The 27,474-nt window shown below is 45.5% G+C and overlaps 1 protein-coding gene across 1 annotated transcript in view; it reads left to right on the top strand.

The window, feature by feature from the left end:
• The window catches only part of LOC134911429 (mucin-2-like), a 115,542-nt gene that overhangs the window by 74,580 nt on the left and 13,488 nt on the right, over positions 1-27,474 (top strand). Inside the window, exons 3-5 of the mRNA XM_063919642.1 lie at positions 12,407-14,710; positions 17,892-18,038; positions 22,957-23,181. Coding sequence (XP_063775712.1) covers positions 12,407-14,710; positions 17,892-18,038; positions 22,957-23,181 — 2,676 coding nt within the window. The remainder of the gene's footprint in view (positions 1-12,406; positions 14,711-17,891; positions 18,039-22,956; positions 23,182-27,474) is intronic.

The following is a 27,474-nucleotide window of genomic DNA, read 5'->3' as shown; positions in this document are numbered from 1 at the left end:
GATTCTTAGTTGTATACTTAGATGACATCCTAATCTTCTCCCATTCCCTGGAGGAACATCGGAAGCATGTACGCTTAGTCCTCCAGAAACTCAGAGACCACCGGCTTGGGGCGAAGCTGGAGAAGTGCGAATTTGAAGTTCAGCAAATCGCATTTCTAGGATATATTATCTCCCCAGAAGGTTTCCAAATGGAGGGTTCCAAGGTACAGGCAGTCCTGGATTGGGTGCAGCCCACTAGTTTGAAGGCGCTTCAGCGTTTTCTGGGCTTTGCGAATTTTTATAGACGATTTATCGCTGGATTTTCGTCTATAGTGACGCCCTTGGTGGCACTCACTAAGAAAGGGGCGGATGTTGCTCACTGGTCTTGTGAGGCCAAAGCGGCTTTTGCCCGTCTCAAAAGGGCATTTGTCTCGGCCAAGGTGCTGCGACACCCAGATCCAGAGCGTCCTTTTGTGGTGTAGGTGGATGCCTCTGAGATGGGTATTGGGGCAGTGCTCTCTCAGATGGGGGTGTCTGATAATCGCCTTCATCCCTGTGCTTACTTTTCCCGTAAATTTTCGCCTGCCGAGATGAATTATGACCTGGGTAACTGTGAATTGTTGGCTATTAAGGATGCACTCGAGGAGTGGAGACACTGGCTTGAGGGGGCTAAGTTTGTGGTCTCAATTCTCACCGACCATAAGAATTTGGCATATTTAGAGTCAGCGAAGCGCCTCAATGCCAGGCAGGCACGATGGGCTTTGTTTTTTGCTCGCTTTAATTTTTTGATAACATATAGCCCTGGGTCAAAAAACATCAAGGCTGATGCGCTCTCGCAGAGTTTTGCTCCAATCCAGGAGACCACCGAGGAGCCATTGCCCATTGTGTCCCCATCATGTATTAAAGTGGGCATTACCCAGGACCTCTTGTCATTAGTCCTTAGAGCACAGGAGCAGGCGCCTCCAGACCTGCTGGTAGGTTCTTTTGTTTGTGCCTCCTAGGTTAAGACAGCAAGTGTTCCTGGAATTCCATGCCAAGAAGTCGGCAGGTCACCCGGGTATTGCCAGAACTCGGGAGTTGCTATCTAGGGCGGTGTGGTGGCCCTCGGTGGCTAGGGATGTGGATCAGTGGGTTCGGGCATGTGACATCTGTGCCCGAAATAAGACTCCTAGAGGGGTTCCTGTTGGCCCATTACATCCACTCTCTATTCCATCTAAGCCATGGACCCACATTTCAATGGATTTTGTGGTGGACTTGCCCAAATCCTCGGGGATGACAGCCATCTGGGTTGTCGTTGACAGGTTTTCGAAGATGGCGCACTTCGTTCCATTGGTTGGGCTGCCATCGGCCAGACGCCTGTCTGAATTATTTATGCTGCATGTTGTGCGCCTCCACGGGTTGCCACTTGATGTGGTCTCTGACCGCGGATCCCAGTTTGTGGCCAAATTCTGGAGGGCATTTTGTTCCGATCTCCAGATTTCTGTCAGCTTGTCGTCAGGCTACCATCCGCAGTCTAATGGGCAGACTGAAAGGGTGAACCAGTCCTTGGAGCAGTTCCTCAGGTGTTATGTCTCCAAGTGTCAGACTGACTGGGTTGCTCATCTGTCCATGGCGGAGTTTGCCTATAACAACGCGGCTCACTCTGCTACAGGGATCTCTCCCTTCCTTTGTGTGTATGGGCATCATCCTAAGGCCAATTCTTTTGACCCCCAGGACTACACGCCTGGTGGTTCCTCTGTGGTTTCGGTCCTTAGAGGTATTTGGAGGAAAGTGAAGAAAGCCCTTGTGTCTGTGTCATTAGTGACCAAAAGGGTTTTTGATAAGCGGAAAAGACCCTGCAGCTTCAAATTAGGAGACTTCGTCTGGTTGTCTACCAAGAATTTGAAGTTGAGACAGCCATCTCATAAGTTAGGCCCCCGGTTCATCGGTCCTTATAAGATCACTAGGGTTATAAATCCGGTGGCATTTCAGTTAGATCTACCCCGTTCTTTGGGTATCAATAAAACATTTCATTGTTCCCTTTTAAAACGGGCGATTAGTAATCCTTCTTCCAGTGGAAGACCTTCCCCTCTTCTGATATGTGGCCAGAGGGAGTTTGTTGTTGAAAGGATTCTAGATTCCAAGATGGTTCGGGGTCGGCTGTCATTTTTGGTGCACTGGAAGGGGTATGGCCCGGAGGAGCGGTCGTGGGTGCGCAGTTGTGATCTTCATGCCCCCAGACTGTTACGCTCTTTCTTCTCGCAGTTCCCCGATAAACCCGGTGGTAGGGGTTCTTTGACCCCTTGTCAGAGGGGGAGTACTGTTAGGGTCTCCTGCTCTGTGCTGCCACGTCATCATGGCAACCTGGAGACAAGTGCTAGCGGAGTAACCTGAGCGTAGCTGATACTCCGGTTCGGGTCTTTTGCTGTGCAGTGGTTACAGGCTCTGTGCACGGCAGGGGATCCGGTGCTGGTTTTTGTGCTTACAGTCTGTGAGGTCTGAGTGGGGCGTGGACAGCACCTGCTATATAAACCCTCTTCTCAGGTTAGGTAGATGCTGCTGAATCTTTGTTGGTTAGTCAGTTCCTGAAAGCTAGCTAGTACTGTGTAAACTTTTTATTTGTTTGTTGCTTACTGCAAATAGGCCTTGGGATTTGGTATTACACTCAGCCAATCCAGACCTAGCAGTAAGACTGGAGTCAGTCGTTTAACCTGCTGGGGTTCTTTTGCTACTCTGTGAACCTAGCAAGTTTGCGGCTGTATTCTCAGACTTGCCTGCCAAAATCCTTTCTCACTGTGCAAGGTGTTCAGGTGTCAGTTTAGTGGCAGTAAGCTGAACCAGTGCACTGCAAGTGAGGACTAGGATTGTGGAGACTCTCCTTGTGTCTATTATTCCATCTCTGACCAAGGAGTTTACTGCCACACCCGTTGGTAACCCTTTAGGGTTTTGCTGTTGCCCTTAGCAACAGCATTTCGGGTTCTCTACGTATTAAATCACTACATCTTGCTTCTTTCCATCTGAGCATTCCTAATATTAGGGAGACACCCAGTTTCTTAGCCTTTGGGCTTCTCTGTTCACTTTGTGTTTATTTTGTTACCCTATCACCTTCTGTGTATGTAATGTCATATTCCCCAGTCTGTCTGTGAGTTCATTTGTTTTGCATCCCTCTCCGTTCAGACTCCAGTACATTCCTGCTGGCACTGGTGTGCATAACAGGATTTCAGCTGGATACCACAAGGAATATAATAGCACCAATACAGGATTCCACTATCAGAGAGGGCCTGGACAAAGATGCAATACTGGACATGAAACTAACCAGGGACCTGCAGGTATCATAACAAACTTCTATCACCAGCTCTGGACTGCAGAGCTAGCTGGGTAATAAGGTAAGCACGCCCCAATCAGGATGGTTGGAAGCCAGGCACAACGTAATGGCCAAAATATTGGCAGGTGAGGTTACACAGACAAGAGCCAGACTGCAGTACAGAGACCACATAATGACCAAATATCTGACAGGTAAGGCTTAACACATAGAAACAGGCTGCAGTTACACAGACTCCCCACCGGCAGCCAACAAGAGTCTTCTAAACCAGTAAGAGAAATCCTGGCATGCAAACAGAACTACAACATAAAATTCATAAACAGAAAGCAAACAGGAATGAACCACTGCTTGTGGTTCATAACAGTACCCCCTCCCTAAGGGTGGACTCCGGACACCCCATAAAAGCCAAGGGGAACAGAAACAGAAGTATAACATAAAATACATAACCAAAATGCAAAACAGGAATGAGCGTGCTGTACTGTAGGAGTGTCCCTTCTCATACAGTACAGCACAGATTCTCTAACGTCAATGAACTACAGTATTGCTCGAACACTTACTGTAATTGCGTCTGCATACACTACTGGGGATACGGTCATTGGGTCAACCCAACTTAGGGTATTATTTTTATTAATTGCTCATTCTACGAGACCTCAATGCCGCTGTGGGGTATGGGTCGTTGGGTCGACTCAACTTAGCTCAACAGTCATTGGGTCGACCACAAAAGGTCGACATGCGTTAGGTTGACAGGGTAACTAGGTAGACATGGTCATTAGGTTGACCTGTACTAGGTTGACAGGTCAAAAGGTCGTCATGTGTTTTTCACATTTTGCTTTCATTTTTGGGACTTTTTCATGCTTTACGATCCATGTGGACTACTATTGGGAACGGTAACCTTGCCCGAAGCATGGCAAGCGAAGCGACATGGTACACTAACTGGGATTCCCCATCACTTTACGAAGAAAACTACACCAAAAAATACTCCCGTAGACATATCAATAAATGTAAAAATACAGTAGTGTATGCAGACACAACTACAGTAAGTGTTCGAGCAATACTGTAGTTCATTGACGTTAGAGAATTTGTGCTGTACTGTATGAGAAGGGACACAAGAGCTTGTGTCAGCACTTGTTATCAGCTCTTCATTTACTTACTGTCTACATTAGTACTGTGTTGTCAATTTATTGTAACCTGACCTCCCTGTCTATCTGTGAAATGAGCAGGGGGAAGGTGGAAGTGTCATGGGGGTGGGGGGAGGTGGTGGCTAAATACCATGTTATGCAGACAGTATTCATTCTCTTATCTGCTGAAGCGTCCAATATGAGCATCCAAGTCCCCTACACAAAAACCAATGGGAAGGGATCACTGCTTACAGTACATTTGAACATGAGCTTTTTTTGTAATCTATAGTAATATACTTTCACATTCAATAGAAGTGTGCACATAGCTTTTAAATAAATCAAGACACAGCTGCAGGAGTGTCACATTCTGCTATTTAAAATACACAGCGGTGTATCGTAATATGCATAGAGCTCGCTTATCCCTGTGTATTTTAACTAGGGTATTCAGATGCTCCTTCAGCTTTCCCCAGTAGCCTGCAAAATCTGTGCCGTTGCTCACTCCATGTGTGAGGGCTGCCACGATGCGGGAGGTCCCAGGCGGCAGCCATTTTGTCAACTTGCTATGCGATCAAGTCCGGTGTATCGTAATGTGCATAGAGCTCACTTATCCCTATCGCCCCTGTGTATTTTAGCTAGAGTAATGTGACTCTCCTGCAGCTTTGCCCTGCTTTATGTAAAACTTGTGTGCACACTTCCATTGAATGTGAAAGTATAGTACAGTACAATAGATACAAAAAATGAAAAAACTAATAAGGTGTCAGGAAAAAATAAGAATTTACTTACCGATAATTCTATTTCTCGTAGTCCGTAGTGGATGCTGGGGACTCCGTCAGGACCATGGGGTTTAGCGGCTCCGCAGGAGACAGGGCACAATAATAAAAGCTTTAGGATCAGGTGGTGTGCACTGGCTCCTCCCCCTATGACCCTCCTCCAAGCCTCAGTTAGGATACTGTGCCCGGACGAGCGTGCATAATAAGGAAGGATATTGAATCCCGGGTAAGACTCATACCAGCCACACCAATCACACCGTACAACCTGTGATCTGAACCCAGTTAACAGTATGATAACAACGAAGGAGCCTCTGAAAAGATGGCTCACAACAAGAATAACCCGATTTTTGTAACAATAACTATGTACAAGTATTGCAGACAATCCGCACTTGGGATGGGCGCCCAGCATCCACTACGGACTACGAGAAATAGAATTATCGGTAAGTAAATTCTTATTTTCTCTAACGTCCTAAGTGGATGCTGGGGACTCCGTCAGGACCATGGGGATTATACCAAAGCTCCCAAACGGGCGGGAGAGTGCGGATGACTCTGCAGCACCGAATGAGAGAACTCCAGGTCCTCCTCAGTCAGGGTGTGCCCCTGACCAAGTAGCAGCTCGGCAAAGTTGTAAAGCCGAGACCCCTCGGGCAGCCGCCCAAGATGAGCCCACTTCCTTGTGGAATGGGCTTTTACTGATTTTGGCTGTGGCAAGCCTGCCACAGAATGTGCAAGCTGAATTGTACTACAAATCCAGCGAGCAATCGTCTGCTTAGAAGCAGGAACACCCATCTTGTTGGGTGCATACAGGCTAAACAGCGAGTCAGATTTTCTGACTCCAGTCGTCCTGGAAACATATATTTTCAGGGCCCTGATAACGTCAAGTAACTTGGAGTCCTCCAAGTCCCTAGTAGCCGCAGGTACCACAATAGGTTGGTTCATGTGAAAAACAGAAAACACCTTAAGGAGAAATTGAGGACGAGTCCTCAATTCTGCCCTGTCAGAATGAAAAATTAAGTAAGGGCTTTTAAATGATAAAGCCGCCCATTCTGACACACGCCTGGCTGAAGCCAGGGCTAATAGAATCTTCACCTTCCATGTGAAATATTTTAATTCCACAGTGGTGAGTGGATCAAACCAATGTGACTTTAGGAAACTCAAAACAACATTGAGATCCCAAGGTGCCACTGGGGGCACAAAAGGAGGCTGTATATGCAGTACCCCTTTTACAAACGTCTGAACTTCAGGCACTGAAGCCAGTTCTTTCTGGAAGAAATTTGACAGGGTCGAAATTTGAACCTTAATGGACCCTAATTTTAGGCCCATAGACAGTCCTGTTTTCAGGAAATGTAGGAAACGACCCAGTTGGAATTCCTCTGTAGGGACCTTCTTGGCCTCACACCACGCAACATATTTTCGCCAAATGCGGTGAAAATGTTTTGCGGTTACATCTTTCCTGGCTTCGACCAGGGTAGGGATGACTTCATCTGGAATGCCCTTTCAGGATCCGGCGTTCAACTGCCATGCCGTCAAACGCAGCCGCGGTAAGTCTTGGAACAGACAAGGCCCCTGCTGGAGCAGGTCCTTTCTTAAAGGTAGAGGCCACGGTTCTTCCGTGAGCATCTCTTGAAGTTCCGGGTACCAAGTCCTTCTTGACCCATCCGGAACCACGAGTATCGTTCTTACTCATCTCCTTCTTATGATTCTCAGTACTTTTGGTATGAGATGCATAGGAGGGAACACATACCCTGACTGGTACACCCACAGTGTTACCAGAGCGTCCACCGCTATTGCCTGAGGGTCCCTTGACCTGGCGCAATATTTGTCTAGTTTTTTGTTCAGGCGGGACGCCATCATGTCCACCTTTGGTTTTTCCCAATGGTTTACAATCATGTGGAAGACTTCCCGCTGAAGTCCCCACTCTCCCGGGTGGAGGTTATGCCTGCTGAGGAAGTTTGCTTCCCAGTTTTCCACTCCCGGAATTAACACTGCTGAGAGTGTTATCACATGATTTTTCGCCCAGCGAAGAATCCTTGCAGTTTCTGCCATTTCCCTCCTGCTTCATGTGCCGCCCTGTCTGTTTACGTGGGCGACTGCCGTGATGTTGTCCCACTGGATCAATACCGGCTGACCTTGAAGCAGAGGTCTTGCTAAGCTTAGAGCCTTGTAAATTGCCCTTAGCTCCAGTATATTTATGTGGAGAGAAGTCTCCAGACTTGATCACACTCCCTGGAAATTTTTTCCTTGTGTGACTGCTCCCCAGCCACTCAGGCTGGCATCCGTGGTCACCAGGACCCAGTCCTGAATGTCGAATCTGCGGCCCTTTCATAGATGAGCACTCTGCAGCCACCGCAGAAGAAAACACCCTTGTCCTTGGAGACAGGGTTATCCGCTGATGCATCTGAAGATGCGATCCGGACCATTTTCCCAGCAGATTCCACTGAAAGGTTCTTGCGTGAAATCTACCGAATGGGATCGCTTTGTAAGAAACCACCATTTTTCACAGGACCCTTGTGCAATGATGCACTGATACTTTTCCTGGTTTTAGGAGGTTCCTGACTAGCTCGGATAACTCCCTGGTCTTCTTCTCCGGGAGAAAACATCCTTTTCTGGACTGTGTCCAGAATCATTCCTAGGAACATTAGACGTGTCGTCGGAAAAAGCTGCGATTTTGGAATATTTAGAATCCACTCGTGCTGTCGTAGAACTACTTGAGATAGTGCTACTCCGACCGCCAACTGTTCTCTGGACCTTGCCCTTATCAGGAAAGCGTCCATATTTCTTTTAGGAAGAATCATCATTTCGGCCATTACCATGGTAAAGACCCGGGGTGCCGTGGACAATCCAAACGGCAGCGTCTGAACTGATAGTGACAGTTCTGTACCACGAACCTGAGATCCCCTTGGTGAGAAGGGCAAAATTTGGACATGTAGGTAAGCGTCCCTGATATCCAGTGACACCATATCGTCCTGGTTCGCTATCACTGCTCTGAGTGACTCCATCTTGATTTGAACCCTTGTATGTAATTGTTCAAATCTTTTATATCTCACCGAGCCGTTTGGCTTCAGTACCACAATATAGTGTGGAATAATACCCCTTCCCTTGTTGTAGGAGGGGTACTTTGATTATCACCTGCTGGGAATACAGCCTGTGAATTTTTTTCCAATACTGCCTCCCTGTCGGAGGAAGACGTTGGTAAAGCAGACTTCAGGAACTTGTGAGGGGAAGACGTCTCGAATTTCCAATGTACACCTGGGATACTACGTGTAGGATCCAGGAGTCCACTTGCGAGTGAGCCCACTGCGTGCTGAAACTCTTGAGATGACCCCCCACCGCACCTGAGTCCGCTTGTATGGCCCCAGCGTCATGCTGCGGACTTGGCAGAAGCTGTGGAGGACTTCTGTTCCTGGGAATGGGCTGCCTGCTGCAGTCTTCTTCCCTTTCCTCTAACCCTGGGCAGATATGACTGGCCTTTTGCCCGCCTGCCTTTATGGGTACGAAAGGACTGAGACTGAAAAGACTGTGTCCTTTTCTGCTGAGATGTGACTTGGGGTAACAAAAGTGGATTTTCCAGCTGTTGCCATGGCCACCAGGTCCGATGGACCGCCCCTTTATACGGCAATACTTCCATGTGCCGTCTGGAATCTGCATCACCTGACCACTGTCGTGTCTATAAACATCGTCTGGCAGATATGGACATCACATCTACTCTTGATGCCAGAATGCAAATATCCCTCTGCGCATCTCGCATATATAGAAATGCATCCTTAAAATGCTCTATAGTCAATAAAATATTGTTCCTGTCAAGGGTATCAATATTTTCAGTCAGGAAATCCGACCAAGCCCCCCCAGCGCTGCACATCCAGGCTGAGGCGATTGCTGGTCGTAGTATAACACCAGTATGTGTGTATATACTTTTTAGGATATTTTTCAGCTTCCTATCAGCTGGCTCTTTGAGGGCGGCCGTATCTGGAGATGGTAACGCCACTTGTTTTTATAAGCGTGTGAGCGCCTTATCCACCCTAAGGTGTGTTTCCCAACTCGCCCTCACTTCTGGCGGGAAAGGGTATACCTCCAATAATTTTCTATCGGAGGAAACCCACGTATCATCACACACTTTAATTTATCTGATTCAGGAAAAACTACAAGTAGATTATTCCCACCCTACATAATACCCTTATTTGTGGTACTTGTAGTATCAGAAATATGTAACACCTCCTTCATTGCCCTTAACATGTAACGTGTGGCCCTAAAGGAAAATACGTTTGTTTCTTCACCGTCGACACTGAAGTCAGTGTCCGTGTCTGTGTCGACCAACTGAGGTAAATGGGCGTTTTTACAAGCCCCTGACGGTGTCTGAGACGCCTGGACAGGTACTAATTTGTTTGCCGGCCGTCTCATGTCGTCAACCGACCTTGCATCGTGTTGACATTATCACGTAATTCCTAAATAAGCCATCCATTCCGGTGTCGACTCCCTAGAGAGTGACATCACCAATACAGGCAATTTGCTCCGCCTCCTCACCAACATCGTCCTCCTACATGTCGACACACACGTACCGACACACAGCACACACACAGGGAATGCTCTGATAGAGGACAGGACCCCACTAGCCCTTTGGGGAGACAGAGGGAGAGTTTGCCAGCACACACCAAAAACGCTATAATTATACAGGGACAACCCCTTATACAAGTGTTTTCCCTTATAGCATTTTCACATATGTAATCATATCGCCAAATAAGTGCCCCCCCTCTCTGTTTTAACCCTGTTTCTGTAGTGCAGTGCAGGGGAGAGCCTGGGAGCCTTCCTCACAGCAGAGCTGAGCAGGAAAATGGCACCGTGTGCTGAGGAGAATAGGCCCCGCCCCCTAAAACGGCGGGCTCTTCTCTCGGAGTTTGTGAGATCTGGCAGGGGTTAAATACATCCATATAGCCTCAAGGGCTATATGTGATGTATTTTAGCCATAAAAAAGGTATAATACATTGCTGCCCAGGGCGCCCCCCCCAGCGCCCTGCACCCTCAGTGACCGCTGGTATGAAGTGTGCTGACAACAATGGCGCACAGCTGCAGTGCTGTGCGCTACCTTATGAAGACTGAAAGTCTTCTGCCGCCTGTTTCTGGACCTCTGGACCTCTTCAACTTCGGCATCTGCAAGGGGGGTCGGCGGCACGGCTCCGGGACGAACCACAGGGTGAGACCTGTGTTCCGACTCCCTCTGGAGCTAATGGTGTCCAGTAGCCTAAGAAGCAAATCCATCCTGCACGCAGGTGAGTTTACTTCTCTCCCCTAAGTCCCTCGTAGCAGTGAGCCTGTTGCCAGCAGGACTCACTGAAAATAAAAAACCTAACTTAAACTTTTATTCTAAGCAGCTCAGGAGAGCCACCTAGATTGCACCCTTCTCGGCCGGGCACAAAAATCTAACTGAGGCTTGGAGGAGGGTCATAGGGGGAGGAGCCAGTGCACACCACCTGATCCTAAAGCTTTTATTATTGTGCCCTGTCTCCTGCGGAGCCGCTAAACCCCATGGTCCTGACGGAGTCCCCAGCATCCACTTAGGACGTTAGAGAAATTAACATGAATTCACACTCTGGGAATCGAACCCAGGACTCTAAGCATGGGAAGTGGCACACTTGACCACGTCGATAAATGACAGATGCATAAGCCCATTGATTTTGATTATTCCGTAATGGGTATGGGATTTGGATGCTAGCATATCCCTAACATCAATAGACCACACTGTACCTGTAACCCATTTGTTTGCGTCTGTATACGGTTTTATTTGTTGATTTGTCTGCGGGACTTGGATTCTCACATTCCTAACTTCAATGGACTATACTGTGGCTTTATCATGTTCGTTTGTGTCTGTATATACTGTATTACTGTATTTCCGTCTGTACACTGTAATATACTGTATGACATACTATAGCATATTGTAGCATAATGAGACGCACAAGTAAAGTAGTTCTTACTATGTAGTTCGGTATTGTATTTTAATGGAGACCACACGCGCAATGGCGATTTTAAAAAGCAACATCTGGTGGATGATTGCAGGTATTACACTTAAAGGTAATGCCAAACGCTCTGTGCGCCTCTCTACTAGGCACTCCTCCCTATGACTAAGCACACTGCGTATGCCCAATCACGACTAACGCCTCAGCCAACCAAGATAACGGAGGACCCATCTGTATGTGTTTTTGAGTTGCACCCCAGATTAGGCATAATATATGATATATATTGCTATCTAATACCTAATGCCTGTAAAAGGGAGGTCTTGTTGATTAATTAGCTCCTGGTGTGATGCTTTTCCTTTTGAATAACATTCAAATCCTGTCGACATTCTGGTGTCCACATTGTGAATGTCGACTACATGACTGCATATCCATTTGGCAAGGATCCAGATATGTGTTCAATTTGGTTACACATGTAGGTGACTTTTCTGGCATCTCTGAGCCTGGTAATGTAGTTTACAGTTCATTAACAGTTATTCTCAGTTTTGTGCACGCATTTTCCCTGGTGGTTATTATAGATGGGTTTTCGGCAATCAGAATGTCATCAAGCAAGCTACTTATAGCATTTTACTTGCACCAACAGTACAACTAAACATGATGGTAATTAATCCTGTTTTACAGCAGGTGTAAAATGCTGTAAATAGCATTTCGCACTTGCGACATTCTGGCTTCTTTGCTTTCTGTGGTCTACATAATGCTTTTTGATATTCTGACTGTTAACAAACCAATTGCATCACCAGTTTATTTATCCCATTGAGTTCTTCTCAACAAAACAATTTCTGCTCATGAGCACTGTACCTCTAGTTTACTTTTAAAGGGTACATTATCATGCACACCTGTATTATTGGGAATACAAGAAGATAGACTGGATTGTGGTGATGATAAAACTCTGAAAACTCCACATTTGAATATCCTACTCTACATATTGTACTTACGTACATGTCCAGAATGTCAGGGAAACACCCAAAGTTTGGAAAGATCTAATTTCTGAGAGATCTTTGTAGAGCAGGTCAGTCTCTTGGATCATTGTTCCCCATTGAACTGGATGGTGTGGGAGCTTAGTTCACAATTTGCAGTGAATCAAGTCATTGTGGCCCCAACCTCGTTGCACAAAGGCGCAAATATCACGGCATTGCACAGTGGGTGGTGAGGCCACAATGGTGTCATTTATATGTCATTATAAAATTATTATTTAAAATTTATTATTTTATGTATTTATTTATTTATTTTCAGTTGCATCTTCAACAACAACAGCAACAACTATAAAAGCAACAACAAAAGCAACAACAACAATAACACCAACAGCAGAAGCAACAACAACAGCAACAATAACAGAAACAACAAAGGCAACAACAACAACAATAACAACAACAACAACAACAAAAGCAACAATAACACCAACAGCAGAAGCAACACCTGCAACAATAACAGCAACAACAATAACAACAAAAGCAACAACAATAACACCAACAGCAGAAGCAACCACAACAACAACAGCTACTACTAGAGCAGCAATAACATCCACAAGTATAACCAGTAAAGCTTCAACACTATTCAGCATTTTTACAGCTTTAACACGCAGTACAATCATTATCCAACCAAACTCATCCACTCCCTCTGCACTGATGAGTTCTCAGACTGTAAACACTCCCTTAAGCAGCACAGTAACTAAATTCAGCTCTGTATCATCAGCGGTTTCCTTTAATATAACCTCTGATGTTAGCAAATCCAGTGCACCTCTAATTACACAAAACACGACCACAGCAACATTTGAAGTAACGTCTAAAAACAGCAGCCAGATTTCTTTAATCAGTGCAACATCCACTAGTAGGCCAACTGATGTATCAACATCAAGGCTATCTATATCTGTTCTTAGCACAGCTTCTAACACCACCAGCGGAGTTCTATCTATGATCAATGGAACCACAATGCCTGTAGTGCCAACAGTCAGCATTGTTACAGTAACACCTACCACAAATTATTCTTCCTCCTATAGGTCTATAACCAATGCAACTGTCACAATGCAACCAAGTAAGGAGGCAGCACTGTCAAGTACAACATTAACATCAGGTGTTGGTTATAATAATGTTACAACAGCAATTTCAACAACTGGATTGCCAGTGCTGAGCAGCTTAACATCAAGAAGTGGCACAGCCTCAAGCAGTCTAAGTAACTCAACAGTGTCTCTTGTCAGTGAAGCCACTAAACTCAGACTGACTGGAGCATCAACAGGCCCTATTATCTCAACATCAGGAGTCATTTCTAATGCCACCAGCAATGTTACACCTGGGATAAATGCTATCACCAACTTAAATGCAACTGTAGTGAAAACAGCTGCAACAACTTCTTATATCACCAGTAGTCCCACAACCAATGCAACTACCAAAATGCCAGAAACTATAGTGACAGTATTCTCCACTATCTCTAATGGAACACTCACTACATCTTTTTATAATGCAAATACAGTGGGAAACTATTCCAGTAGTCCTACAAATATAGCAGCCAGCACAATCACCTTAAAGCAAGCAACTGCAGTGACAACACCCCTCAACACTATTTCAACTTATGGGATGGATTCCAAAATCTCAAGTAACTTTGTAACAACAAGGACAACTGAAGTGTCAACATTGAGTAGCAGTTCTACACAATATGCAAACAACACAACCATCACAAAGCAAACATCGGCACTGACAGCACCCACCATCAATATATCAACATCATCTGCTATCATTAACCTTAAAGCAACTGCTGTAAATGTAACCATTGCAACTGTACTGCCAGCAGCAAGCCTTAATTCTGCAACACCTGCCACTAATGAATCCACAAAATTACAAACAACTTCCATAATAGGTCCCACGCCTATCAGCAGTCTTTTACCTTTTGTCAATGCAAGTACCACTAGCAGAACTACAATATCAGTTCCTAGCTACACAGTACCATCAGTTCCTAGCTACACAGTACCATCAGTTCCTAGCTACACAGTAACATCAGTTCCTAGCTACACAGTAGCAACATCAGAAATTGTTCCAAGCACTGCAAGAAACATTACAACATTTGTTGTGAATACAATAATAACAACAATTCCAACAACAATAAGTACAACACCTTCCACCGCCCTTTTGTCTGGGAAAGTCTCTAATGCCACTATTGGCCCTACAGTAACTATCACTCTTAGGACAACTGATATACCAACAAGCAATATCCGGATCAGCACAATTACAACACAATCGGAGACCACCTCTAATATGAGCACTCCTCTTACAACATCTGGAAATGGATCTGTTAATTCAACAAACCCCACATCAGTACCTGGAATAACTATTGTCAGTAAGGCATCTGTGATGAGTGTAGTTACCACCAACCAAACAGCTAGAGTAACAGACCCAAGCACTGCTATATCAGCAGCCAGAACAACCTTAAGTACCCCAAATACTTCCCTATCTGTTGCATTATTGAGCAGCATAAGTACAGTTAGCCCAGTGTCCAATATGGCATCACCATCTCCAAGAAGTATGCTTCCTACTTTATCCACAGGAGGTAAGAAATGGTTATATAACTATTTAAATAAAATAGAAAATGAAATACAAAATGCTAAGATTTTTAGATATGAACCATGGAGGCAAAATGCATTGTACAGTAATTAATAGACATTCTTCTACTGCACCTGTGTTAAAAAGTACATTTTCTACCTCAGTCTAAGGGTAAGATTTACTAAAGATTCTAAAAATGAAAAATGGTGGTGCTGCCCATAGCAACCAATCAGATTCTAGATATCATTTCTCTATTGCATCCTAGAAAATGATAGAATCTGATTGGTTGCTATGGGAAAATCTACAGTTCCCCTTAGAGACAGCTGTCGCCACTTCCCCATGTTTAGGATGTCCATAAGTACTGTGATATTACTGGAGCTTCCCTGTGTGTTAATCCACCTGTACACTAAGGGGCAGTTTCAATTTGCCATGGGTATTATCCAGCGGCTAATTGTCAACCTAGACTTATTGAATTAGGTCCTGCATCCCTGCACTTAATAAAAATGTCTCCTCGCAGCTTAAGTGCATCTTTTGGGGTTTAACGTGTGGAGAAACCCATAGATTCCAGCACTTTGTCACTCATTTAGATCCCATCGGATCTGCTTCCTGATGCACAAAGTACAGATATTTTGTGTTTGGCGCGTGGATATGCATGAACGAGTCCTGCAATGTAGGAAGTAAACCGTGATTGACAGTCTGATGCCATTTTGGGGACAGGACAGGGTGGCAATACCCGCTGTTTGTGAAAATGGAGGCATGTCGACTCTGTTCAGTGGGAGGGAAGAGGCCCGGGATCTCCATTGTTAGGTGAAGATTTCCTGGCCTCTGCGACGGGCGGATCGGATCATTACTGTAATAGACGCCTCCTGTTGCATTAACATACAGAGCTATCGCTGCTACTACCATGAAAGCAGCAGCGATAGCTACTTTAACCACATCTGAATTAGCCCCTTTATGCGGAATCTATGGGTTAGTGGGCCTGATTAAGGTTTGTAAGCAAAGCAAAAAAGCACACAACTGGGAAAAACCATGCTGCACTGCAGGTGGGGCAGATGTAAAAATGCAGTGTAAGAATAAAGCTAACATTTGTGGGCTACATGCAAAAGCAGCCAGTGTTTACACTGCATAGAAACAATATAACCCACCCAAATCTAACACTCTCTGCACATGTTACATCGGTCCCACCTGCAGTGCACATATTTTTGCCCAGTTGTGTGCTTATGGCTTTGCTAACAAACCTGAATTAGACACAATGAGCATAATCTGCAGGTTTACCATGTGGCAGAGCCGTAACTAGACTTTTGGTGCCCTGTGACAGTGAGAGAATTGGCGCCCTCCCCCCCCCCAATTTTTCCAATAGGGACATAAGGCACATGCCTCGTGGGGAAGGGGCATGCCAAGATTGATCCCAGAAAAAGCCCATGCCATGATGCCCCTTCCCACATTATACATACATACATATATAAACATGGATTTCCTCACCAAACGCACTACGTCCACCTCTCCTCTCTTACAAGACCTTCACTGGCTCCCCTTCCCTTTCAGAATCCATTACAAGCTTCTCACACTCACTTACAAAGCCCTCACCCACTCCTCTCCCATTTACATCTCTGACCTTATCTCCCTTTACTCTCCCACCCGTCCTCTTCGCTCTGCTAATGCACGCCGACTCTCCTGCCTACTGATTCCTTCCTCCCACTCCTACCTCCAAGATTTTTCACGTGCTGCTCCATTTCTCTGGAATTCCCTACCTCTCCCCCTCAGACTCTCCACCTCTCTACAAAACTTCAAATGGGCTCTCAAGACCCACTTCTTCACCAAACCCAGCCAAATCTCATCCTAACCCTCTGTTCTACGCCCTCTATGTACCCCGTCTGTGTCACCCCTGTCTGTCTACCCCTCCCCTTTAGAATGTAAGCTCTCACGAGCAGGGCTCTCTTCCCTCATGTGCTTATCCTTTCTTACTTTAATAATCTTCAACTGCACCAAATCCAGCAGTCTTCTGCCACCTGATACTTATTTCAGTGTAATCTGCTGATGCAGATATGTTTATTTACCCTGTACTTGTAATATATTGTTTTCATCTGTAAATTGCTGTTTTCCTGTTTTGATTATTTGTTTATGTACTCTGTAATTGGGCGATGCAGAACCCTTGTGGCACCTTATAAATAAAGGATAATAATAATAATAATAATAATAATAATAATAATAATATAATATAGAAAACTGCAAGAAAATGGATTTGGACACAAATCATCTTTATACCACATTCATGCACTTAACTTCAGAGCTCATTTTTATTCAGTTACAAATAATACCCTCTATTAAATACCACATTCTAATATACTGCCATACCCAGGATTCAAATTTATAACCTGTTAAATTCTAATCAAACACCCTACTCATTGAGCTATTTGATCCTATAAAAAAAACTATGAACATTATATGAAGCTTCTGGAAAAAAATAATAATAATCAGCATTGCAGTTGAGCAGATCTATGTAGTGTGCAGCCACACATCCAATCTCTTGCAGCCACTTACTACATAGATCTGCTCAGCCGCAATGCTGATCATTTTTTCACCAAGTAGGCTTCAAAAGGTAAGCTTCAAATAGTAAGAATTCTCTAGCTTAGAATTATCTACCTTTCTATGCAAGGGCAGATAGAATAGATTGTCTGACTGCAATGCCACAGTCAATGGGTTCTAATCCCTGGTATCTCAGCATCTTGAAATGTAATAAAGGACAGTGTGACTGACTAACAAAGAAATCTCATGTTGAGTACATGAATGTTGTATAGGTGTTAGCGACAGAAGGGGTCAGGGGTCAGGGTAGGAGACATGGTGGTCAGGAGATGATGGGCTTCAAAAAGGGGGAAGCTGCAAGTGAAAGTAATTAAAACAGATAATTAACAAGTGCCGCCAATAGCGCTATGAGCGGTGCCCCCTCCGCACACACCTAGTTACGGCCCTGCCATGTGGGGAAAATGCAGATTAATTGTTTAGCTTCAGAAAGTTAACAAAGAGCAGGATAGACATAGAAGTACCACATTACTGTAGGTATATGATTGAACTCCCCAATATGCAGACTTTTTTGTAAATATATTAGTATTGCTTTACTTAAATCTTAATTAGCAATTAATTAGAAGAGAACAAATTATGACTATTGTTATGTTTATTTGTAAATCCAGCACCTACTGTACAACAAATTGCTGCAGATGTGATGATGCCACAGGTGACATCTACAAGTGGTCTGCCAGTTATGGCTACAAATAAACCTGTCTACACATCTGTGATGTCTATGGACAACGGCACACGCATTTTCCAAACTAGCCCAGGTATTGTTATTTTTTGACTAATACATTTAAGGCCGTGGCATGACGTTTTCATATACCAATTATTTTGTAGCACCCTTCCTTCTATTAATTTTGATACAATTATTAGAACTACACTCTATCTCCCACAGGATTTATTGTCCAGAGCATGGGTGTATTAACAGAGGAGGAAGTACGTGTGCAGCCTCCTCCACCCGGGCCCCCTCCTCTCTAGCCGGCAGCACAGTAAAGTCTGACCCCTAGGGGCACAGACACTATAGTGCATGTGCAGAACTCTGGGAAAATGGTGCAGTAGCCATTTTTCCAGAGATTTCCTTGCTGCACATGGGCAAAACACCAGGAAAATGGCCACCACACCATTTTCCCTGTGATTTGTGGAGAGCACCTGTCGCTGACGGGGGACTCCAGAGAAATGAGTATTGAAAAAATGGGTGCAGCGTGTGCAATGTGGGCCCATGTCTAAAAATCTAAAAAGGGGAGTATCAGGCATACCTCCCAACTGTTCCAATTTTGGCAGGACAGTCCCTGTTTTATTGGAACTGTCCTACTGTCCCACCTGTGGGTCGCAGTGTCCCGCGGTGGGGGGGAGACCCCTTTTCACTCGCTGCTCTGCTTAGCAAAGCAGCGGTGAATAGATGCTCTGTGCATGCGCACAGTGCCTGTTCACTGGAAGAAAGAGACAGGGGGCATGCCAGAGGCTCACAAGTGCTGGGCATGCCCTCACTGGCAAAAATGGGGGTATGGCCCACAATCGTGGCACCCTCTGTTAGGCCACGCCCCCTACCTGGTAGGTCATGCCCCCTGATTTTGGGTCTTTGTTCCTCCTCCCAACTTTCTAAAGTGGGGAGGTATGTTATCAGGTACTGTATCGAACCTATGAATAATCCTTTCATAATGAATGCAGGCATAACAAGAGGCCTTATTGTCTTGCGTATAATATATTTCCCATTCGCAGTGGCTTCACGGGGCGTGGCTTCACGGGGATGGGGCGTGGCCACAAAATAACAGCAATTCATACTACGGTGCACAGTAGTCTACATTATTCAAATTGCGCTGCACAGTAGCGCCACTACACCAGGTAGAGCCCCTTTTATACATTACAGCAGACAGCGTCCCCCTTTTTACACATTACGGCAGCAGTCCCCCTCTTTACACATTGCGGCAGCCAGGCCCCCTCTTTACACATTGCGGCAGCCAGGCACCCTTTTTACACATTGCGGCAGCCAGACCCCTTTTTATACATTGTGGCAGCCAGTCCCCCTTTTTACACATTGCGGCAGCCAGGACCCCATTTTACACATTGCGGCAGCCAGGACCCCATTTTACACATTGCGGCAGCCAGGACCCCCCCTTCTTACACATTACGGCAGCCAGTCCCCCTCTTTACACATTGCGGCAGCCAGGCCCCCTCTTTACACATTGCGGCAGCCAGACCCCCTTTTTACACATTGCGGCAGCCAGACCCCCTTTTTATACATTGTGGCAGCCAGTCCCCCTTTTTACACATTGCGGCAGCCAGGACCCCTCTTTACACATTGCGGCAGCCAGACCCCGTTTTTACACATTGCGGCAGCCAGACCCCCTTTTTATACATTGTGGCAGCCAGTCCCCCTTTTTACACATTGCGGCAGCCAGACCCCCTTTTTATACATTGTGGCAGCCAGTCCCCCTTTTTACACATTGCGGCAACCAGGACCCCTCTTTACACATTGCGGCAGCCAGTCCCCCTTTTTACACATTGCGGCAGCCAGGACCCCTCTTTACACATTGCGGCAGCCAGACCCCCTTTTTATACATTGTGGCAGCCAGGCCCCCATTTTACACATTGCGGCAGCCAGGACCCCTTTTTATACATTGTGGCAGCTAGGCCCCCTTTTTATACATTGTGGCAGCCAGGACCCCATTTTACACATTGCGGCAGCCAGGACCCCTCTTTACACATTGCGGCAGCCAGGCCCCCTTTTTATACATTGTGGCAGCCAGGACCCCATTTTACACATTGCGGCAGCCAGGACCCCTTTGCGACAGACAGGATGCTGACTGTTACTATACTGACAGCGACATCTCTTCTGCCAGAATTCCAACAGTGAGAACCCTCGCTGGCTTGCTGCGCTCACCACGAATTTGGCCCGGTGGCTCGCTTTGCTCGCCACAGGTTCTATTCCTACACAGTTGGTCTCGTGGGAATACCGAGCGTTTGTCGGGATTCCGGGCTTCGGTATTTCACCGTCTGTCAGAATTCTGGTGTCGGTCTCCTGAAGGATGCGAAGGCAGGGGGCCATCCACAGTTGCTGCGACCACAATTAAATTGTGGTTGCAGCTGCTGGGCAGGACGTTCAGCATGATGGGCGGCCCCCAGCATGTGACAGAAAGGATTGCAGAGTCTGCTTTTTAGCATAATCTGCAATCCAACCTGAATAACCACCTCAGCCCACAAAGAGAAAGTCATTACAAGCAAACAAATTGTATAATACTGAAAAAGAAAATGCATTTACTTAAGTCACTTTTTAAGACTTAAGTCACTTCATATACGGGGCCTAATTCAGACCTGATTGCAGCAGCAACATTTTTTCTCTAATGGGCAAAATCATGTGCACTGCAGGTGGGACAGATATAACATGTGCAGAGAGAGTTAGATTTGAGTGGGGTGTGTTCAAACCACAGTTGACTACCCTCCCTCATTCTGCAGGAGACTCCCTGAAATAGTAGCCATCACCCTGACTCCCTCAATAAACCAGCAATCTCCCTGATTGCATCTTAACCCATTATATAGCTGTTACATTCTTGGGGGGGGGGAGGGGATGAATCAGATATATACATTCAAATGGGATCATCAGTGCCATTTCCCTGCATTGGGAATAAGGAACAATGATCCCTATGGCTACATGCATTTTAAATAAGGTTTCTCATGGTCACTTACAGTATATGGAACCTCTTGTAACGCACAATACACGAACAAATCCTGCAAAATATAAGAGTCTTTTCTTTAACAAGTAGATCTTACTAACTTTGGAGCTCATTTACATTTGGATGTAAGTCATTTTTATGACACGCCTCTCAGATAAAGAAGTACACGCCAGAGCTGATAGGTGTTACTTTCACAATATCCCTGAAATGCCTTTTCAAAAGTAGGCAAGTATGGTTTAAACTGAAATCTAAATTGCAGTGTAAAAAATAAAGCAGCCAGTATTTACCCTGCACAGAAACAAAATAACCCACCCAAATCTAACTCTCTCTGCACATGTTATATCTGCCCCCCCCCCCCCCCCCCCCTGCAGTGCAACATGGTTTTGCCCATTAGAGAAAGATCTTGCTGCTGCGATCAGGTCTGAATTAGGCCCACAGATTAAGACTCAGTCGCACCCAGATATAAGGGTGCCACATATCAAAATAATCCGCTCAGTCTCCTGGTGCATCCTAGTTGCATCACATTGCAACTTTGATGCATTTTCAAGTAAATAGACAACAAATATATGCCTGACGCTAGTACAGTTGCACCTGGCACACCAAGATGGGTTGTTTGGCACAACTGCATCAATAATGTGTGAGGACACATCTGTAATACCTCAATTTTAACCATCCATGTCATTGGTCATTGTACGTCCTTATCTTCTGACAGTGGTTTCCAAGGCACCTCCTATGACAGTGGTCCTCAAGGCACCCTAACAGTCCAGGTTTTAAGGATATTCATGGCTGAGCACAGATGGTTAAATCAAATTGACTGAGGTACTAATTAAGGCACCTGTGCCTATTCATAGTTGTCCTTAAAATGTGTACTGTTAAAGTCCCTTGAGAACTTTCGGCCCGATTCAGACCTGATCACTGTGCTGCAAATGACACTGTCCTGCGATCAGATAGTCGCCGCCCGGGGGGAGTGAAAATTCACCCTTTGGAAGTGTGCGAATGCATGTGTACGCTGTGGGAAAATTCTCCTCAGTCAGCGGACAGCTCCAAAACCGTTCACATCACACTCACCATCAAATGTTTTTCCCATTCTGTGTAGTGTGTGCAGTTTGTGCGTAGCTCAATACTTACTCCTCCAGTGTGAAGAAATCAGGCTGGTTGGGGCCAGAGCTGACGTCACACATTCTCCCTGAAAACTATTGGGAGTGCCTGCGTTTTTCCAAACACTCCCTGAAAATGGTCAGTTACCACCCACAAACGGCCTCTTCCTGTCAATCACCTTGTGAACAGCCGTGCGATTGAAATTTTCGGACCATCCTGTCACTGTTTGGCGATGTGCATGTGCATGCGGTGCATACACATGCGCAGTAGTTTGATAATTGCCCGCTGTACGAAAAGGCACAGCAGCGATCAGGTCTGAATCATGCCCATAGTTTGGGCACCTCTGCTCTATGAGTACAAGCCATAGGTGTGAAATGGGGTGGTCTTCTGTTTGCCGGCGGTCGGGCTCCCGGCGCTCAGTATACCGGCGCCGGGAGCCCGACAGCCGGCATACCGACAATTATTTTCCCTCGTGGGGGTCCACGACCCCCATAGAGGGAGAATAAAATAGTGTGGCGCGCGTAGCGCGCCACCGTGCCCGTAGCGTGGCGAGCGCAGCGAGCCCGCAAGGGGCTCATTTGCGCTCGCCAAGCTGTCGGTAAGCCGGCGGTCGGGCTCCCGGCGCCGGGATGCTGGTCGCCGGGAGCCCGACCGCCGGCCACCCGTAGTGAACCCGTGAAATGCACTTCTTAATGTGAAGTGCTTTGTTTCTCTGTTTCCAGCCTGTGTTGCACTTATGAGTAAGTACCATCATTTCCCCATTAACTGTGTTTACTTGGTAAAGCTTTAGTTTACATACAATTTACTTAGTGTGCATATTCAGGCAGCAGGACAAGAACAGCCACGTTATCCATGTACAGTGTTTTAGGGCTTCTTGTGTCTGTATCAATAACTTCACCAGCAATCTCTTGTATAGCTTCATATACAACCAGTGGAATGGGCCCGGTAGCTGCAACCAGCACAACAGAACCTACTGTCGACAACAATCGGAAAAGGAAGAAACTGATTTCTTTATTTTGGTCACCAATATTCCATGCTCTAGCAAGTATTGACCATTCCCATCCACCAGCCTCAAATGTTAGTGCTATTGATAAACATGCATTTGGACAACTGGGGCTTTACAACCATACATCTGGCACAGGTAAGGATTTTTTTGCACAGGTAAAAAAAAAAAAAAAAAAACCAAATGGCATTTTATTGCTTTACTTAAAGTTTATATGAATTCCAATAAAATAATTACTATTAGGAGAGCATAAAATGTTTTTAGATTTTTAACCAAATGCTGCATCCTCTAAAGGAATACTGCTTAATACAATACCTTGATGTACTGGCTACACAATGCATTTGCGCCCTTGTGTCTATAGAGATGTGCAGCGGGCATTTTTCGTGTTTTGGTTTTGGATTCGGTTCCGCGGTCGTGTTTTGGATTCGGACGCATTTTGGCAAAACCACCCTTTCGGATTTTTGTCGGATTTGGATGCGTTTTGGATTTGGGTGTTTTTTTAAAAAAAAAACCCTCAAAAATAGCTTAAATCATTGAATTTGGGGGTAATTTTGATCCTATAGTATTATTAACCTCAATAACCATAATTTCCACTCATTTCCAGTCTATTCTGAACACCTCACACCTCACAATATTATTTTTAGTCCTAAAATTTGCACCGAGGTCGCTGGATGACTAAGCTAAGCGACCCAAGTGGGCGGCACAAACACCTGGCCCATCTAGGAGTGGCACTGCAGTGTCAGACAGGATGGCACTTAAAAAAAATAGTCCCCAAACATCACATGATGCAAATAGAAATAAAAAAAGAGGTGCAAGATGGAATTGTGCTTGGGCCCTCCCACCCACCCTTATGTTGTATAAACAGGACATGCACACTTTAACAAACCAATCATTTCAGCGACAGGGTCTGCCACAGAACTGTGGCTGAAATGACTGGTTGGTTTGGGCCCCCACCAAAAAAGAAGCAATCAATCTCTCCTTGCACAAACTGGCTCTACAGAGGCAAGATGTCCACCTCATCATCATCCTCCGATTCCTCACCCCTTTCACTGTGTACATCCTCCTCCTCCTCACAGAGTATTAATTCGTCCCCACTGGAATCCACCATCACAGGTCCCTGTGTACTTTCTGGAGGCAATTGCTGGTAAATGTCTCCACGGAGGAATTTATAATTCATTTTGATGAACATCATCTTCTCCACATTTTCTGGAAGTAACCTCCTACGCAGATCGCTGACAAGGTGACCGGCTGAAATTAACACTCTTTCAGAGTACACACTGGAGGGGGGAGGGCTCTTAGGTAAAATAAAGCCAGTTTGTGCAAGGGCCTCCAAATTGCCTCTTTTTCCTGTCAGTATACGTACGGACTGTCTGACATGCCTACTTGGATGCTGTCACTCATATAATCCTCCACCATTCTTTCAATGGTGACAGAATCATATGCAGTGACAGTAGACATGTCAGTAATCATTGGCAGGTCCTTCAGTCCGGACAAGATGTCAGCACTTGCTCCTGACTGCCCTGAATTTTGGGTCATTTTACTGAACTTTTGCTTTTTGGATTTTACATGCTCTCTACTATGACATTGGGCATCGGCCTTGGCAGACGATGTTGATGGCATTTCATCGTCACTTCCATGACCAGTAGCAGCAGCTTCAGCACTAGGTGGAAGTGGATCTTGATCTTTCCCTATTTTACCCTCCAAATTTTTGTTCTCCATTTTTTAATGTGTGGAATTATATTCCAGTAATATATCTGGAATTAGACGGCAGTAATGTCTGGAATTAGATACCACTAGATAGATACCAGATACCACTGTGGCTGGAATGATGATAACCTATGCACAGTGACAGAACACTACCACAGCACCCTACAGCAGCAAGATGCAGCACAAGACACTGTACTAGTATTGGTAATGTAGTATTACTGAGCACCACAAGACAATGAGCAGTGATACTGAGCACTGCTGATACTGAGCACTGATGATACTACGGAGAACTGACACTGAGCAGCACGATTAGCACTAGACACTGTACTAGTATTACTGAGCACCACAAGACAATGAGCAGTGATACTGAGCACTGATGATACTGAGCACTGATGATACTGAGCACTGATGATACTACGGAGAACTGACACTGAGCAGCACGATTAGCACTAGACACTGTACTAGTATTACTAATGTAGTATTACTGAGCACCACAAGACAATGAGCAGTGATACTGAGCAGTGATACTGAGCACTGATGATACTACGGAGAACTGACACTGAGCAGCACGATGCAGCACAAGACACTGTACTAGTATTAGTGAGCAGCACAAAAGCACTCTGGAATTGTCAACCCCCAGATACCACTGTGACTGGAATGATGATGAACTATACACAGTCACAGGACACTACCACAGCACCCTACAGCAGCAAGATGCAGCACAAGACACTGTACTAGTATTACTGAGCAGCACTAAAGCACTCTGGAATTGTCACCCCCCAGATACCACTGTGACTGGAATGATGATGACTGATGCAGTCACAGGACACTACTACCAGAGCACCCTACAGCAGCAAGATGCAGCACAAGAGAGACACTGTACTAGTATTACTGAGCAGCAATAAGCACTGATACTGAAATTTGACCCTGAGAGAACATAGCCACATCCTCTCTGTACCCTCTACAATGCACGAGTGAAAATGGCGGCGATGCGCGGCTCTTTATATGGAATCCGAATCTCGTGAGAATCCGACAGCGGGATGATGACGTTTTGCCTCGTTCGGGTTTTCCGAGTCAGGCGGGAACAAAATATAAATTTGTCATCACAAGTTCAACATCCATCTACTGTAGAACCTCCACTTTCATTAAAATAGGCCTCAGTATCATTTAGATCAGGGGTGGGGAACCTCAGGCCCGCAAAGCCACTTGGTCCGGCCCGGCCAGGCTCACCTAACCGAGGAAGACGCCACGCGCCCGCTGAGATTTTGTTACCAGTGGACACTCGGCTCCTTCTCCTCAGCAGCAGCCGGAGGCAGGAGCTCACTCCTTAGCTCCGACTTCCGGCTCAGGCAGTGTACATGTGCGGCGCTATGGGAGAGATGTCATGACGTCTCTCCCATAGTTCCGAGGAGCGGGCGGCCAGTGAAGGGCAGTGGTCCGGAAGCAGGAGCCGGGCTGGTGAGTATTGTGTTTTTTTATTTTTATTTTAATATGTGTGTGTAAGCGGCACTACTAGGGGGCATATGTAATGGAGCATAACTACAGGGGGCATATTTAATGGGGCATAACAACTGACTGGGGGCATATCTAATGGGACATAACTGACTGGGGGCATATCTAATGGGGCATAACAACTGACTGGGGGCATATGTACTGGGGGCATATCTACTGGGGCATAACAACTGACTTGGGGCATTACTACTGGGGGTATAACTACTGACTTGGGGCATAACTACTGGGGGCAGGCTAATTTTTAAGTTGATAATTTTGGTATGGCCCCCGAAACATTTTATAAATATTCAAATGGCCCTTGGTAGAAAAAAGGTTCCCCACCCCTGATTTAGATTACTCATGAGAGTGAAGAAGCATAAGGTTTGTCTTTATTTACTGTCATTTAATTTATCGCTTACATATTTTATTACATATCAAGCATTGCTTTACAATTGGCAAAGTGCTCCTAGGAATCATCTTCTAAATAAAAGTGAAAATGAAAAGAGCAAGATACATCCCATTAAATTTTTTTGGACATGCCCTGTTCCCTACCAACTTTGAGCTAGTACAAACATGAACTCTTCTGCAGAGTGGAATTGCTGTTCCACTCACGTCAAGCTAGCTACAGTAGGTGCACTGATCCACATAGCTAAGTGGTCTGATCCACATGACTAGGTGCACTGATCCACACAGCTAAGTACACTGATCCACATAGCTAAGTACACTGATCCACATAGCAAGTATAGTACACTGATCCACATAGCTAAGTACACTGATCCACATGGCTAGGTGCACTGATCCACTATGGGCCCGCCAGTGGCACTGCTTCCCCAAATGGTCCCTATGGTTAATCCTCCGTGGGCGGATAATTTGTCTAGCCAGCTACAGATTTTAAACCAGAATCTGGCTAGACAGAAAGCTCCCTCTGGGTACACATGTGGCTCTAAGCAAGCTACTGTACTTCTTTCTCTCAATACTTTGTCCTTTCTGATTTTTCATCTGAAGAGGAGGGGGAGCATACAGCCCAATCTGACACAGATTCTGGTGCTGCAGATAAAGCTCCTTTAACTGTTGATGTCCCTGCCCTGATAAATGCTATTAAGCATATTCTCCAACTCACTGAGGAGGAGGAATCTACTACTAGGGCAAAGAAAACTGATAAGTTTAAAAGACAGAAGGTGGTTAAAGCTGTATTACCACATTCTGATCATTTATTGGACATCAGACGGGAAC

Source organism: Pseudophryne corroboree, chromosome 4 (assembly GCF_028390025.1).
Source record: "Pseudophryne corroboree isolate aPseCor3 chromosome 4, aPseCor3.hap2, whole genome shotgun sequence".
Classification (NCBI taxonomy): domain Eukaryota; kingdom Metazoa; phylum Chordata; class Amphibia; order Anura; family Myobatrachidae; genus Pseudophryne; species Pseudophryne corroboree.
The sequence above is the reverse complement of the archived record's forward strand: the minus strand, read 5'-3'. Positions and strand labels throughout refer to the sequence as shown.